The 17,862-nt window shown below is 42.4% G+C and overlaps 1 protein-coding gene across 1 annotated transcript in view; it reads left to right on the top strand.

Annotated features, from left to right (window-relative positions):
• Window positions 1-17,862, top strand: part of SPMIP7 (sperm microtubule inner protein 7) — a 47,760-nt gene continuing 29,898 nt past the window's right edge. Inside the window, exons 1-4 of the mRNA XM_019483853.1 lie at window positions 1-508; window positions 7,760-7,857; window positions 9,431-9,504; window positions 13,462-13,600. Of these exons, the coding sequence (XP_019339398.1) occupies window positions 1-508; window positions 7,760-7,857; window positions 9,431-9,504; window positions 13,462-13,600 (819 nt within the window). The remainder of the gene's footprint in view (window positions 509-7,759; window positions 7,858-9,430; window positions 9,505-13,461; window positions 13,601-17,862) is intronic.

The raw sequence follows: 17,862 nt of genomic DNA, 5'->3' as shown, positions 1-17,862 counted from the left end.
ATGGTTTCCCAGGGAGCTGAAAGGCAGATTAGTGGCTTGAAAACAGTCAATCTGTCAGTCAAACCAATTCACAAGATGGGTCGCCAGCAATATCAAAATCTGTTACAGAAAATGTACATGCCTTCTGTGAGAGGACCTGATGACAGACATGATTTTGACAGCTTCCAGCAGAGAGACAGTAAATCTTTTCTTAAATTCAATCCTTACACTCCAACAGGTGGGCCGGACTATCCTTTATTCCCACACTGGGACAATGTGCCTTTGGTTGACCCCTGCTCGGGATTCATAAGTGCAGGAGCTGATGCTCTTTTGCAACCAAACTGTGGCAGAACCATTGATTCACTGGTGGATTACAGTGATGTAAAACCTCATCAGCGGGTTCCCGCTCCAGAAAAAACCCTGCAGGCTGCACACAGAAGGCATATGATTTTGTTAGAGGAAATGAACCAGGACAGACGTTGGAATTCCAGGAAAGTGTCAGATGCTTTGATCAGGGCACGACTTGGAGGTAAAGCAAGTTATTATTATTACTTGTTAATCACAGCTTGGGCTCTACAAGGCACAAAGACACTCTCTGCCCCACAGAACCTACAAATTATGACCTTAATATAATACGTTTGCATTTGATATTTACATTGAAACCAACCATGGAAAAAAACAGAACAGATGATTAATTGTCCCAAGAGCAGCATCCAGGTGCCAAATAGGAAATTATAGCTTACAAAGAGAAAGCAAAAGAATTTGAAATTAATTAATATAAAATAAACCATAATCTCTTAAAAGGTAATTAAAGTAATAAAAATGAGTAAGCTGGTATAGCTTATCAGTTTGAAGAGTAGCAACCCTAAACACTGATGTATCTTTTGACATGGCATGCCACAGAGCTAAAGTCACTTCAACCAGGGCACAACTTGACAGTGATGTGGATCGTAGAGTGGAATTCCTCTAGAACCATTGAGGTGTCTTGGTCCAAATACATGCTGTTTAGTTATATATACAACAAAATATCAGATAGTATTCAAGAACTGATACATGGAGCTGACTTGCCCATTGGGGCCTGATTCTACTCCCCTTAAAGTTGGCAACAAAACTCATTGACTTTAGTGGGAACATGATCAGACTGGCTTAATCCTTCAAACCAGAATCTGTTGAAAGAACTGAAACTATAAAACACTCTATAGGGTACTTCTAAAAGCAAAATGCATCACAATCATTAAGCAGTACAGCAAAACTTTTTTTTTACAGTTTAACAGAATCCAAAAATAATTTCCTTAATGTTCTTAGAAACCTGAACAAAATTTTAGAAGATCCTTGGGCATACTATAACAAAGTTTCTGAAAGATAAGAAGATCCATATGATCTTTAGTGTAGACTGCATTAATATTCAGAACTATAAAGAACGTTTTTACAATGCAAAAATACCATTGTTAGCACTGTAAATTAATTGTGTTTTATTCAAATTAGTCATCATAAAGTCCTTGAGTTCCACAAATTTTAGCAATAATTTTGGTTACCTTTGTCATATCATTTAAAATTTTTTGCTTTAAATAAAAAACATGAAGCCTACTATAGTTCCAAAAGTAATTTTTTAAAGCCACAAATAAATTAGTAAATGAAGTATAACCTTAACCAGTCTATCAATCTTTTCTTTGTTCAACCTCTATCACTCGTGCTCAGTTTCTCAAATTCTGTTCTTTTAATATTTTCTCTGATTCAATGTTTTGTTTTTACATATATTTCTGGCTTTTATGGCAAAATAGCACAAATCACCAGAGGTAAACAGCTGCTTTTCTGCTCGTTTCTGGAGAAGAAAATGAGGGGACGGAGGATCTTAGCTAGAGATGGCTGAAAAGGGACATAGATCAAGAGAAAACATGAAACTCTGTGACCAAGTCATTGTCTAACTTACAGTGGTCTGAAATGGCAGATAAATCCAAGACTCAGGCACATACAAGTTTCCATCACTTTATGTTGTACGTGTTCCTGGAAAATGGCGCATAATTTGCATAAAGGGAGCCCACTTTGCAATGTAACAAATAGGGATACGTTCCAAGACCTCGACTGTACTGACCCCCAGACCCATTTCTACCACTTTTGCAAGGCAGTTTTGATAGTCACCAACAGCAGACAGTACACACAAGCATAGGATGGTGGTGAATGTTGCCATAATGGGGATGGCAACTACAGAAACATGTGTTGCAGACAACGAGCAAGGAGCACAGATCCACACAGACTATATTTTAGTGCACATCATTCCCACAATGCACCTCACAAAGCGGCTGACTGTGAGCTTCCACCACACCAATCACTTAAGAGTGAATTTACCTCGCATATAATTAATTTTTGGTATAAAAAGACTGCATAAGAGTGCATTCCCATATACAGAACCTGTATAAAGCAAGGGAAACCTGTACCATCAAATACTTTTCTTCAGGTATGTCAGAAAGACCCAAGTTAAGGTCTTAGGGTTAAATCTTAGTTCCACTGAAGTCAATGGCAAAACTCAGAGTATCTTAGGAAAGACACCTGAAAGAGCCACTCCAACAGCAATTTCTTCATGAAAGCTGGGCAAAAGCTTTCCAAGCCTGGTTTTATTTACAAGTGTTTTTGGACATTGGCTAACCTGATAAGGAGAGCTTTAAACTAGATTCTATGGTGGATGGCAGCAAAACTACCACATGCAAGTGTACAGAGGATCATGACCTGGAAAAAAACGTGGTGGAATAATTCCCGTAAGTGGAAAATTGTTGGGGGGGCGGGGGGTAGCTTGTTTTAGAAGTTAGGTCCAGGAAAAAGGGATCAGACATTTCACTATATGTCAAGAATGGATTAATTTAGTCCAAGCTCTACCCCCGCCCCCTCCAAAAAATTATTTTTAAGCATATGTGGTTGAAAATGAAGGGAGAATAGAATAGTGATATTATGGTGGAGGCCTGCTATCAACCACTAAATCAGTAAGCAAGTAGATGAAGCATTTTCCTAGCAAATAACAAGAATACTTAAGATTTGTGAAGTAGTAAAAATGAAGAATTTTAATTTTCTTGAAATAGCAAAATACAAGAAAGGCCAGCACATTTTTAACAGCTTTAAAGGACAATTTTCTGGAAAACTAAAAGAAAGGAAGCAAGTAGGGGTTCCTTTATTTTGGATCTGCTTCTCAGCAACTGGGATGACCTGGCTGCAGGTATGAAGGTGGTTGGGAATTTGGGAGAAAGTGATAATGTTATTTACAATATTTACCAGAATAACCTCCCCTCCAAGCTGATCTGGATGTGGGGCAGGCTTCAAACATTGTGTCTCCCCATCTCCTATCGATCCAGGAGCTGCTGGATCAGGAGTTCCAACTGATCCTGTCCCATGCAATGATGTAGATGCCTACCTGGTCAAACGTTTTATCCTGCCATCAAGAAGAAAGGGAAGAGGGGACACCCAGAGTTAACAAAAAAATAATAAAGTCAAATATTTGTAGTAAAAAGAGCAAGACTGTCTGTTTACTTACCCAAGGACTCATAGTTTATATAGTTCACAATCTCTGCAGCATATAAACAGCGTTAACTAATAATAGAATACTGCCTTCTGGTACTAACCAAAAATCTGTTTTTGACAGCACATGTACTTAAACAATTATACAGCATACATTGAAATGTGTAACGGCATGCTTCCTAATAATCCTGTAAGCAGCTCATCCAGAAAGTGCTGCATCAAAATCAAAGTAATCCCTCAAGGGCTCTCTATTACTAGTAAAACCAATTGTATTTCCTCCAGGGATTTGATAATTTATGATCTGCGAAGTTATATATATTCATCGTGTGATAGCTTTTCACCATTGCCAAGTAGAGGAGAAATTCTTTGCTTGTTTAACAGCCTCATTTCTTCTATGTGGCTTCATTTGTAATCAACCTTTGCAATTTAAGATACTGTTTTTATTTTGTTTCTTTGTGAAATCAGTTTCAGTGGCTGAGTTTAATCTTGAAATGGTTCCATAGGAAAAGAGAAACGAAAGAGCGAGTGAGTGGTGGGACATATTTATTTTTCTGTTACACAAATCAAATTTGACAAAGAGCTGAAACAAACAGTAAAGTTTAAACCTAGGATCACAGCCACCTAATAAGGGGGTGTACCAGTAGCAGCGTCCAGCCCCAATGAAATAAACACTAGCTCTCCCATTAACCACCAGTGGATAAGGTCATGCCTTTAATGTACAATGCATAGCCTTAATGAGAGGATGCAGTGTTGACAACTCATGTCATTTTGGTGTTTTTATAAAACTTCTGCTCCTGGTTTTATGCAAGTAAGCACAAATCTCAGTTTTCACATTAAAAAAAATAGGAAATGTTTACTTCTCTTGGTGCCTAAGAAATTGAAAATGTGACCCAAGTATACCCTCAAGGGATGCTGGCGCAGAAACAAAAAGATAAATTAAAATGCACCCAAATTTATAATTGCCATAAATCCCTGCTTTGTAAGAGTTGAGGGGCTAATTTCAAATAATAAGTCAACTTGTTCTTGGTAGTTAATGTGATATAAAACCAAGCCAGCGAGTTCCCAATCTTGACAGGAGCAATCAGAGCATGCTGCCTTCAATCCTGCAGGATGAACAAGGCTACAGGGGGAAATTGCAAGCTGAGAAACTCGACCCCAGGGCAAAAATTAATATGACTATGCTGAATCTCTGTTGAAACCAGAAGGAGAAAGGACAGTTAGAAGATTAATTATTCCAGCAGCAGGATGCAGGTGTCAACATAGCAAATTATAATGTACTGTGATAGAGCAGAGGTCCCTGAAAATTCATATGTCCAATTATTAAAGCAAATGTAAAATTAGAGCTGTGTCCTTATAAGACATGCAGGCAGCACAGCTGTCATATTTATTTTATACATACAGCATGAGGAATAACTCCTGCAACATTTGGCCTTTAATCAATGAGTCTATGGAACGGTGTTTTAGTACTGTATAACCACTGGAGGAACCTACTTATAATACATCTGCATGTCTGCTTCTTGCCTGTAGAGGGCAGTCATACACATGTACTGTCTATATACACAACTAATACAGCTTTATAGGAACGAAAACAACATCAGAAAGCTTCTTAATGGGCATATTAGGCTTGTATCATCCCAGGCAGCATTCTAAGTTCACACAAGGCTGAGGCAAATTGAGGATGCAGTTGTGAACTTTTAAGTGACCCACATCTGCTTGTTTTTGAGACATTTCTCAACAGGCTTCTTTTACTTGACAATGATTTATTTGAAAAAACATTAACTGGGGGCATCTCCATGAGACGCTTACTGTGGAGTTGCCTAATTAGCTCCGCAGTAAAGCATTACCGTCTACATGTATGGAGCTGTTAGGCCAGAGCAAACTAATTAACTCCACTGTAGGTTAGTACTACCCAACATAGGTAGTATCCTACAGTGGAATTATTTACTCCACCACAATGCACATGTAAATGCTGACTGGGACTGGCTGGGGTACAAGGCTGCTACAGTGCAGTTGCTGCCTACTGGTTAGTCCTGCACTATATCACCCTCCTGCCCGAGCCAGCTCCTCCATCGTAGGCTGAGTCAGGGGAACAGCTCCAGGCTGGCAGACTGACTCCCCACGGCCCCTGCCAGCCAGGGCTGCGCCACCCCAGCTTAACATGCTGCAGTGCCAGGCACATGTGTAAACACTGCACCCAAGAGCAATAAATGCCAGAATGAACTGCACCAGGGTTTATTCAGGTGCACTAATTGCAAATGTAGATGCACCCACTATTTAAAACAGCCTAAAATGAGGTCAGCGGTAGCTGTTGGATACTCAGACCTTTTGAAAATCAGGATGCTGACTTAACAGCCTAAATACTGAAGGCTTAGTTTCATTTCCTTTTCTGAAAAATCTTGGCCTTGTGATTTAAGCTGTTTTATTAGCCCTAGTCATATTCAAAGGACTATTTGTTTCTGGGGAAGACCTGACTTTAACTACTGCCAGATACAGTGGCTCATATATTCTTGGTACTAAATACATTATAATAAGCTTTGTATTCATTGGATAACCTTGATAATTGTGCCAGAGACAGGAGAAAAGAGTACAGAGAGAAAATTTGATCCCTTCAGATTTGAGGGATAGATCCAGACATGTGGAATTTGTGGCACCGCAGATCTCTTTGTGGTGCCACAAAATGCATGCATTGCACATTAAACCACACACGATGATGCTAATTTGCAGCGCCAGGGCAAAATTGGACACTGGGATTTCCTGGTAGTAAAAAAAAAATATGCAGAAGAGAAAAGCAGTGCCAAAAAGGTCTGGGCTGGCTGCTCCCCTGTCTCCATGTGCCTCGGTGTGGAGACTCCCCCAGAGCTCCCCCACCTCAAGGCACACTGTGCCCCAGCCAACTGCTTTGTGGCTGACTAGGGTGCAGAGTACCTCAGCACAGGAGCTCCACAGTGGATTCCCTCCTCCCCACACAGCACGTGGAGCAGTAGGACAGAGTGTCCTGTAGCAAAGTTCATAGGGGCATGCACTGGGGCACAAAGTAGTGGCACAAATTTGTGCCTCTATTATTTGTGCTGCTGCAAACATACACCTCTGCTCATGTGGCTATGGCTGAGAGGGGCAACTATAATGAGGGTGAGAGATGGTATGAGAGGGGAGTATTCTCATAGCACAGACAGAACTGTGCTGTGACTGCCTACCAGCTACACCTTTTGAAAAGTATACCTCTCAGAATCAGCAAAAAACAGACTGCTTCATAAAGGTATTACTGCATGGACACTGTGCACAACTTACAACCCAATCCTCTGTATGTTGAAATGCATGCTTTTCATTTGATAAGTGTACAAGAACCTAGGTAGTTTCAGCAATGTGCATGTGATGACTCTTTTCAGTTGTATTAGTGCAATTTTATTATAATTACTGATTGGGATATTTTTCTTGCATGCATTAAATAAGGTAACTTTATTTTCATTGATAACACATCATATTCTGATATTAGGGCCAAATCAGCTCCATGTATTTTTAATTTATTTTGGTGCAAGTCTGTAAATCTCTCTGAGGTTCTAGAAATGGGTGAATGAATATAGTTTTATGGTTTTCATGATAACATATAGACTACAGTACAACCTCATTATAATAAATCTATTTATAACAAAATCCAAACCTCCACTTTTAACAATCCCACCACAGGAGTTAATTTTTTCATTGTGATTATACAACAAATTATAATAATAGAATCATATAAAATTAGGGTTGGAAGGGACCTCAGGAGGCCATCTAATCAAACCCCCCCAGGAATGTCCCCAACTATATCACCCCAGCCAAGGCTTTGTCTAGCTGGGTCTTGAAAACCTCCAAGGATGGAAATTGCACCACCTCTCTGGCTAACCTGTTCCAGTGTTTTACTACCCTCCTAGTAAGAAAATTCTTCCTAATATCTAACCTAAACTTCCCTTGCTGCAACTTGAGACCATTTGCTCCTTGTTCTATCATCTTCCACTGAGAACAGCCTAGCTCCATCTTCTTTTGACCCTGCGCCCCCTTTCAGGTATTTGAAGGCTACTATTAAATCCCCTCTCAGTCTCCTCTTCTCTAGACTAAATAAGCCCAGTTCCCTCGAGAAATTTACTAACAGTATTATAGCAAACATCTTGTTTTAATGAACTTCTTTCCCATGCATATATGGTTTTGTTATAAAAAATGCATATTATATATGCTTTCATTTAGTTTAACAAATTGTTGCTTTAAAATGATTCACACAGTATCAAGTCCTTTCTTTCAGGGTGGACAAGTCCAGTGAAAGTTACTCCTGCTCCACTTAAACAAAATGATGCCATTCCAATACATAAATGTGCATTTCACGTGGACCCAAACCTTAAGGTAATGTGTCTGATGCTACTTGTTTTAATGATTAATCAAACCTGGATTCTAGAAAACATTTTTAAGATTTCTAATCTGCACAGTGGTTTCCATTTAAAATAATTCTTGCCAACTATTTTCGTGTAATGATGGCATCTGAGAATACTACGTCAATTTCTTTGTCCAATTAGAGTGAAAGAAGCACTGTGTTTCAGATGAGTGCGTACTGTTTAGTTAAAATAAAATGCTCACTTTGCAGTAGTGAACACTGCCTCTGATGTTTTGCAAAATCTTTTTGTTGCATCTTTAAATCCTGCATAAATCAATCAAGGGGCAATTATGAAGTCAGCTACATATAGTCCTGTTCCTTAATTGAGGCTCTAGATCAGCATTTCTCAACCTGTGGGTCATGACTGAAAAGTAGGTCACAAAAATCAGTGTTGCAGACAAACTTTAGAAATAGATCAACAAACTTTGAAAACGGATTCTCCTTTAAAGGAGAAAAATTTGGGAAAACAGGGCTTTTCCCTTGCAGGCTGGCAGAGTTCCAGCCTGCAAGGGACTGCTTGTGGCCTCCCTGCCCACCACTTCACAATCCCTACCCCCCCCCACACACACTTGGGTGCTGGTGCCTGGGGGTGGGGGCTGCGGATCAGCAGTGAAGGGCACTGGGTTGGGACTGACCATCAGTGTTTACAAATGAGCCCTAGTACAAAAAAGGTTGAGAACCACTGGTTTAGATGATAGTGTGAGATTTGATTTGCAGACTACATGAATATTAATAGTTGTGTAATATGAATATATATGTCTACATACCCACACTAGAGATAGAGAAAGGGCAAAGATTTGAGATTTCAGAGAGATGCATCTAGTATAAAAATACCCCTCTGCAGTGGTGCTCAGCCTTCGGGACCCACAGGTCAGATGAGTGGCATGGGGCCAGTCCACAGGTCAGATCCTGTAGGCAGGTTTGGTCTGCGGGCCAGATCCAGATTGATCCATGGGCCAGATCAATCTACAGGATTGATCCAGCATGCAGGACTGTGTCATCCAGCTGTGGGGATCTGCAGAGGTCCAGACATTTGGCAGTGAGGGAGTGGTAGCAACATTAACTGAGGCCTCTTCTAGAGCCAGACCTACGGGAAGCTCAGTGGGTTAGATGACAGAGTCCCAACAGCCAGAGTTTGAGTACCACTGCCCTCATGCGATAGTTACTCCCCCTTTGGGGTCTGAAAAAACGAATGCATCTAAAGCAACCTCCCGATAGCACTGTTTCTAAAAGGAGATGATCCTTATTCTTCTACATTGTCATTGAACCCATTGACTTTTTCTGTTCACATGTTTAAAGTTACTTACATGCTTAAGTCCATTGTTGAAGTGGAACACAAGAGTGGAAGTTCGACTTTTGAAAAAAGAGTGTAAAATTGCTTATTCCACATTTTGATACAAAGGACAAATTCAACTTCCACCAAAACAAACCTCTCAGCTCATCTCCCCTCTGCCCCCCAAAACTCAGTTTCATGTGTGTTTGCGGCATTGCGTGAACTATTTTTTGCACTCTACCATATGCTGTACCACATTATATTTTCTATAGAAATCAAGTGACCCTTCTGCAAATTGGAGAGAAGAGAAAGCAAGGGACTATTTCTATCGCTCAAGTACCCAAAGGTGAAAAATCTTTTTCATGAAGAGATTATTTTACTTCATTGTCATCATCTGCCTTTATGCAGTTTTCAGGAGCTGTACATTTAAGTGGGGGAGTGCAGTTCAGCAAAACTGAACTACTGGGGTTAGGAGGAGTTACTCATTCTGTACCAGGAGACTGGGGGCTAATTTGTTAATCTTCCAAGTAGGGAACAAGATCAGTTCTGAATGACAGCTGTCTTTCAATCTATGTCATAATACCCATTTCCTTCAGTGCCAATTATGGGACAGTTTTATTACATATAATTCTAGACTGCTTATTTCCCTTAAAACAAAATAAGCATATTTGTTTCACCTATCATCTGTGTTTGTCACAGAATGGTCTCTTCCCATCCATTTTTTGCTGTTGCAAAAATCAGAGAATTTAAAAGAAGGATCCATTTTGATCATGGTTTTATTTTAATATGACAAAGCAATAATTTATGGTTCAGCCTCTATGTGTGGGTAATAGTGATTTCAATATTCATTACACTAGGAGTTACTTTATCCACATACATTAGAAATTCTTAAGTGTCCTCCAGCTTTGTTAAGAACTTTCTTCCCTAGAATGTGAATAGTGTTTTTACTGAAAATAGGGTGTTTCTACACGAGACTCTTTACTCGAGATTAGATGCTTACTGTGCAGTAATTGGCGCTAATTATGAGTAAATTTGCTACCTGTAAATACAAGTAGCAAATTTACTCTCGATTACTTACTGTGCAGTAGTGCATGTGTAGATGCCTGACCAGGAGCACATTTGCTGCTGGGCAGCAAGGGGCAGGAGATTGCTCCCTACCCCCAGGAGATGCTTGCTGCCAGGGCAGTCTCCACCACCAGATCTCGGGTGGGGTCAATGTCCCTCTGCCCCAGCAGTAGGGAGCTCCCAGCCCCTGGCCTGTGATCACAATCGTGGGGCTGGCCATCTCCTAGCCCAAGCTCCACGGTCATGGTGTCAGTGCTGAGAGATTCTTCTCTCCCAGCCCAAGATGCACAGTTTCAGGGCCGGTGCTGGGAGATCCTTATCTCCCAATGCTGGCCCCACAACCATGAAACTGGCATTGGGAGATAAGGAAAGATGTCCTAGCCCCAGCTCTCCAACTGTGGAGCTCAGGCTGGGAGATAAGGATCTATCTGTGCTGGCCCCATGACCATGGAGCTGGCGCTGGGAGATAAGGATCTCCCATCCCTGACCCCACAATCACAGAGCAGGGCCTGGGAGCTGCCTTCTGCCGGGACGGGGGGACATTGTTCCCACCCGGGCTGCTGTAGTGGAGTCCGCCTCAGCAGCAGGAAACAATGTTCCAGCCTCCACCAAGAGACAGCTGTCTCCTGGCCCTGTGTTCCCTGCTAGCACCCAGGGGGAACCTAGAGCTACCCCTGGCTGGTGCAGGGGCCTGGCGCAGGGCTGGCAGGGGAGGGAGCAGATTCCTGCCATAAGCATCAAATTCACTCCTGAGTCCCTGCACTTGTAGATTTGTGCCCAGGAGAGTTTACTGTAGAGTAAACTGGTCCTGGATTATTTGCACATGTAGACGTGTCCACAGTGCACTAGTTATAGCCTAAATAAATACATCTTTACTCAGTACTAAAAATGCAACACAGTTGTTTCACAGATCCTGGCAGCCAGAATTGGATGCCATAGGTCAAGCTGATGGGACACACCAGGCATCCCATGCTGTAGATGATAACATGCACGTAAGTCAGCAGGAGGGGAGAGAAGGGCAGTAGTTCTGTCCTGCAACCTAAAGTCAAAAACATAAAATCCAAGTAGGCCACTGTGTCAGCTTTATTTCAGAATGCTGCACCCTTCCTTGTGTATCTTCACTCAGGGTCATCACAGAAGACTGTGATAATTAGAACTCGGATCAGAACCTGGGAATCACCAGCCCAGTGATTTGGGTTAACCACAGTAAATACTAGTGGAAAGTCTGCAGTGGTTGTTTCATAGCAGTTTCCATCGGGAAACTCCCAGCACTTGCAAGAACCATAGCCTCTTTACTGAGGCAGGAAAAGATTAAATGATCTCTGTATCTACACAAAGCTTAGACATGGGATTTGAAATAAGGACTCTTGGCTAAGGTATTGAAAGCTATTCCACCTCACTGCCTGGATGCATCACAGAGATCTTCCTGTACTATAGCTTTTTTCTTTGTGAAATTTGCTTAATGGTATTTAGGCACATTGTTATCTGTAGGATCCAAAGCACTTGCCAAATATGGATACCAATGAGTACCTCCATTATACAGATTGTGCCCCATGCCTGTGGTATACAGACTTCCTTCATTCCAAAGAGGCAAGTCATGCCACATCAATATCATGTCTGGCAGTTTTGCAGCTAGTTCTTAACCACCTTGCTGCACTGCACCCTATCTATAGCTCTTTCTGAAAAAATGCAGCCAATAATACTTTCCAATTTCAAAGCAGTTTCTGTTTGTGTGTGTAAAGATGGCATGCAATGTGAGCATACTGAGGTTGCTTCCAAACACCTAGATCCGGTTTTTTTAATGATACATTGTGAGTCCTCTTTTTTCAACAAGCCTTTCGATAAGTCTCAGTTTAAACAGTCCTTTTCTTCCAAAACTTCTACCAGCTTCCCCCCAAAAAAGTCATACCCCAAGAGGACTTTTGAACTCCTGAAGTGAGAGGTGCCAGGGACTTTTAATATGAAACTGTCGCAGGGCACTAAGGTGTGCCTGCTCATTTAAGAGCAGAAACTGCCTAGAGAGAGGGCCTTAGGAGCCAGGCAGAAACCCCACAGGTGCAGGTTGCTGTGGCAGCAGGCTAACGAGGGAATTAGCCTGCACCTGCACCCAGTCAGCTGACCAGAAGAAGGCAGGGCCCTGGGCACATATAAGCTCCAGGGTTGGGACTGAAGACAGTTTGTGTTGTTGTTTTTAACCCGGTAGACTGGCTGAGGTTATTGGGGAAGGAGAAGGCCTCATAGAAGCAGAGTCAAGAGCCCAGCACCAGAGAGGGCCCAGTGACAGGGGCTGCGGAGAGCCCAACGCCAGAGAGGGCACAGTGACGGGCTGCGGAGAGCCCAGCACCAGGGAAGGTGTGTAGACAGAGGCCAAGGGCCCAGTGACGACAGGAGGCCAAGCTAGACTAAGGCCTCAGAGGGACAACATTTGAATTCCACCTGCAAGGCATGGGCTGTGGTAAAGGGGCAGTTTTGGAGTCATGCATCTAGCCCATAAGGCTCAGGGTGTCTCAAGAGGCATGGACTTTGAGTAAGTCCTGGCAAGGGATCCAAGGACAGCAGGATTTAGTTGGGTTCTGCAGGACCATGACCACACAATCTCATGGGCAGCCTCCCACTTTACTATTTCAAATAGTAAGACATGGCAGGCGAGATTAGAAGGCACCCACAGGGGGAAGCTGGCACGGTTACAGGGCCCTAAAGAAATCACAGCTATCTCTAGGGACCCCACCCCATGATAAAAACTTTAAGGCAGATGCATGTTTTTCAGAGAGATATTGTGGCTAAATAGTTAACGTTTGTCACTGTCATCTCAGTATTATGTTCTGCTCCCAGGCTTTGCTGGAAAGGGTAGCACCTTATTAAGACTAACTGCAGAAGAGGTTGAATTAGAAGATCTCCTGGCTCCATCGAATTCTCCTCCCCAGGAGTAAAGGGTTATATAGTAAGATAAGGATGACCCTTTTTGCTTGCTTCCACATCTCTCCAGTGCTCTCTCTGGGGGCACTCATTTGTACAGATCATTCTTTTTCCCTGATCCTTAAGAAATAAATCACATTTCTTGTGCCATCATGTTACCAGACTGTTAGGAGTTCCATTACAAAATTCAGTCTACATATAGAAGGTGCATTTTAATCCCCTAAATTGATATCATTCTGTACGCTAGTTGTAAATGTCAGTCCATATACAATCTATAATTATTGTTTTAAAACATTTTTCTTTTCTTTTCTTAATGGTCTAGAGCGTATGAAGAAGTTCCCTGGGATAATATGTTACAGCCCAAAATCCCACCTCCAGAATCAACAGTAGAAAAGATGGCTGATCCCATCTCACCATGTTTTACAATTAAGAGATATTATCCTGTGCCAGATATAAGCCAAGTCAGTATACTTTTTATGACAGTTTGTGGGGTTTCTTGTATACTAATGGGACACACCACAAATTACAGTACATAGGACATATGTATCCATATGTTTTAATTAGAGGTAGCTCCAAACCATGACCATATATCCAAATGCTCCAATAGTTTGGAAAAATTTGGATCTTGATCCTAGCCTTATAGTTCAAGACTGTCTTTTGTTTCAGGGCTTCATTTCTGACAAACAAAAGATTTAGTAAATGCAGTTGCATGCTAGAAGAGCCATTTATTGCAAATCCAGTGCTCACTGAGGCCAGTGAGAGTGTTTTCATCAAAGCTGGTCAGAAATTGTTTTTTATTCAGTAACAAGTGAAAAAGATAAACATAAAAAGATGTTTCCACTAACATTTTCCATTCCATAATGGAGACAGTATCTATATGATGGACAATAAAGATGTGTCATGCTCAGATGCTCATCTGTAAGTCTGAGTTTTGTGACCACGTTATCTCTTTCAAGATGCATCCCTAGCTTACCTCATGATGTGAGGAAACAGTTGCATCAAAAGACCCCTCTGGCTGTGGTCCATAACAGTAGTCTAATTGTGATATCCACCCTCCAGGGGATATGAGAAAATCCAGCAACAGTTCCCATGAAGGACCAGGGTTCTAAATATATAGAACTTGTCTCAATGACTCAGGAGGCCTTTTCCAATCTTTTGTCCCTCATTCGCATCTTGTTTTTCAAAGAAAAACCAAAAAATTTCACAGAATTTAGGTATTTCCTAGGAAGAATTCTGCTTGACAAACACCCAGTTTTCCATTAAAAACAATTTTGACAGAAAATCTTTGACCAGTCCTACTTCTATTGATTTCATCATACACTGGCCTGGGGCCATTGACTTCTCTCTCCTGTATTTTTATAGGACAAGATATTTTAGAAATAAAATGTATAATATAATATTAAAAACATTTTTCCTTTAGCTGAGAATAAGACAGTTAGTGAGGTAGGGTTAGATGGTTCAGGCTATTGATTTTGAAATATAGAGACTTATACCTCTGTCACCTCTTTAAATGGGGCTCAGGTTGGTGAAAGAAAGTGTTGCTAATTGATAACTACTCTGTAGCCTGTCTGATTTGGGTTGGTGGTTCCCATTTAGTTTCCTGCAGAGAAAAGTTCCCATTAAAAAATGCTGTTACAGGTAATGGTAATGGGCACCTTTGGTAGCCATTTTAACAGAGGTGAAGAATTGAGTGAGTATGATGATTGCACTATTATCTCATCCCTCCAAAAAGTCGATGGGCAGAATGAGAAATTTCCTCCAGCTCCCAGCACTGCTGCCAACCCTCTTCCCCTGCTCCCCTGCCCAGCTCCCCCGCTGAGAAGAGCCCAGTGCCACCCTTGGTCTCAGCCCACAGCAGCAGCCTGCCCTCACCCCGCACACAGATCCTGGGGTACATGCCTCCTGTGGGGTGTGCACAGCAGCAGGAGCTGCCCCCTTTGCCCAACGAGCTGCTTGGAGCTCTGTCCTGCTCGCTGCCCTGGCTGGGCAGCACCTGCCTCTGCCCCAGTCCCACTCCCTCCCTCACCACAGGGGCCTTGATCTGCCCCCTCCCACGCCCCTTCCCCCACAACAGACTTACCAGCTGGATGCTGCTCTTCTAGCTGCCAGGCTGGCCGTATGCATGCAGTTGCTGTGCATATGCATGCGGCATTTATCGGCAATATTATCGGCCACGTCAGCCAAAAAAAACTGATTGCTAATAATGTCAATTTTCCTTTAGTTGTGCCAATATGATATGGACCGAAGCATTGGTGCACCTCTGTTAATTAATACTGTGTTTGTTGAATGTAATTATTTACTTTAACATCATATTTTCTCGTATACAACATACTCTTTTTCCCAGAACAAGCTGATGGAAACTGCAGTGAGCATACCTCTCAGTGGGCACATCTACACAAGACGCTTACTGAGCAGTAGCCTAATAACACTGCAGAGTAGCATGTCAATTAAAAACCATGTTAATACACTACTGTGCAGTGTTATTAAGCTACTATGCAGTAAGTATAAAAAAACAAAACCGTGTGCCAGCACTAGTGTGCTGTAATGCAAGTTACCATGCATTGAATTAGTACTTGGTTAACCAAATACTAAACTTAATGTGTAGTAACTAGGGTGTATTAATGAATGTGTAGCCACCCCCAGTGTGCAGGAAACTGAGGCTAGGTACAGACATTCAAAAAACCTGAGGTGGAATCAATTAAACCTTTGCAGGTTTCTGTAAGGTTAGTTCAGGAGTGAACAGAACACACATTCATCCTGTGGTTGTTGGGGGGCATGCAGACTGCTGCACTGGCTGAGGCCAGCAGGTTGAAGGTGCTCCTGCCTGCTAGAGAATGCCTAGATTGGCTGCCAGCTCTATGCAGCAGAAGCCTCAGTTCCTCCCCACAACTCGTGCCTGGCTGAAGCTGACAGCTCACCACAGGCAGGAGGCAAGGCTGGGGACAGAGGCTTTGCTGACTCAGCTCTGACACCTCGGGGGGTGGGACACACTGAGAGCTCAGCTAGAGCAGCAGAGCTGGGGGCGAGTGCTAACACAGCTCCCTGTTAGGGGGATTAGCAGGAGCTCCAAAGGTGCCTGGGATACCAGCAGATGGCACCTAACATGAATCAATAGGGGATCTGGTACAGAAATTTGCACTGGTGTAACCTAAATTAATTAAGTTCTTGCGTGCACATTGATCCAGATCTATCTTAAACTGGGTTCCATCATTTTTAAATCAGTCTTTGTGTGATGCACTTCTGTTCTGTTATGGGTATAGACTAATTTTTGGTCACTTATACCAGTTTATGTGTAATGTCCAGGGATCCTGGTTTTTGCTATTTGAAAATCCCAAATTCTCTGATAAAATGCAAATTCTCTGATTAAAAACACCCAAATCCATGTTTTTCCTCAATGAAAATGAAACACCACTGTATACATAGGTATCAGTTGAACACAATATTTTATTTTTGTTTATATTTACAATTTTAAAGCAATTTGAAAGCCTACCAGTACCTCAATCATTATAATAAAATACATTCTAAATACCTATTTAGAGTATTTATTCAAAGTACCTATTTTGGTGTTTGATTTAGGATTTTTTATCATGGAAACTCAGAGCTCCCCCTGCCCTCTTTGTCACCAGGATGCGGATCCAGCTGCCTCTCAACCCCCCGCTGCTTTGTGGTGCTGAGCACCCTATATGCCAGTGTCCTGTCCCAGCCCTGCTGATGTTCCTCACTCCCAACCTGCAGCCCCCTGGCCCTGCTGGTGCCTTTCACTCCCAGCCTGCTGCTCCCCACCCCCAGCATGTAAGGAAGGGAGTGGAGAATGGGGAATGGGGGCACTGGGGGAGGGGGGCACATGCCCCTCCAGATTTCTGTCCCACAGTGGGGTGCGGGGCTACAGCCAGGCTGGACCAGCTCTAGGTAGGAACTGCCTCCGCGGCCCAGTGGGCAAGACATGTGTGGTAGAAAACACTGCGCTGCCATGGCCACCAAGCTGAGGCACTCCCATCCAGCCCAGCAGCAGCAGGGGACACAACTCCAGCACTGCTGCTGTGCCTTACCATGGTGGCATGGCACTCCTGCCTATGCCACATCCCACCCCACACATGCACATGGCGCCCCTGGACTCCACTCCCCCTGCCCCAGCCCCCCAGCTGGAACTCTGCCAGCCTGCAAGGAGAAACCCACAGTTTCCCAGTTTTTCTCCTTTAAAGGAGAAAAATCTGTTTTTCCTCAACAAATGGAAAACCCAGATTCCTGATAATGTCTGTACCTGGCCCAAGAAGTATGATGAGAACAATTTCTGCCATTTATAGGCAAAAGTAAAAGTAAAATTTGTACCTGACTCAGAAGGAGCAGAAAAATGGTTCTTTGGTTTACTGGCTTCTGCTACGCAGTTACTTAATACAAGGAAAGATCTGTTTTCCCCTTCATTCTGCCTTTCAGAAACAAGGTGTGTATTAAACTCTGGGGCACATTGTATGTGAGAAAATATGGTAGTTAAAAGTGTTTTATGACTACTGCTGTCACACTCTAAACAATAACTGAGGACAGATAAAGCTGTTTCTTATAGCAAATCCCCTCTATTTTTTTGAGGAAAGGAGAAAGAGAAACACAGTTCAGTTTGAAAAGTTCCAGTGTGTTAAAAACTTAATTGGCTTTTCATTAAATGTAATCATTTCTTTTCAAAAAGGTTAAACACTATAATCTTTGTCTGGTTTCCAGACTTTCCTGT

Source organism: Alligator mississippiensis, chromosome 5, assembly GCF_030867095.1.
Source record: "Alligator mississippiensis isolate rAllMis1 chromosome 5, rAllMis1, whole genome shotgun sequence".
Taxonomy (NCBI): Eukaryota; Metazoa; Chordata; order Crocodylia; family Alligatoridae; genus Alligator; species Alligator mississippiensis.
The sequence above is the reverse complement of the archived record's forward strand: the minus strand, read 5'-3'. Positions and strand labels throughout refer to the sequence as shown.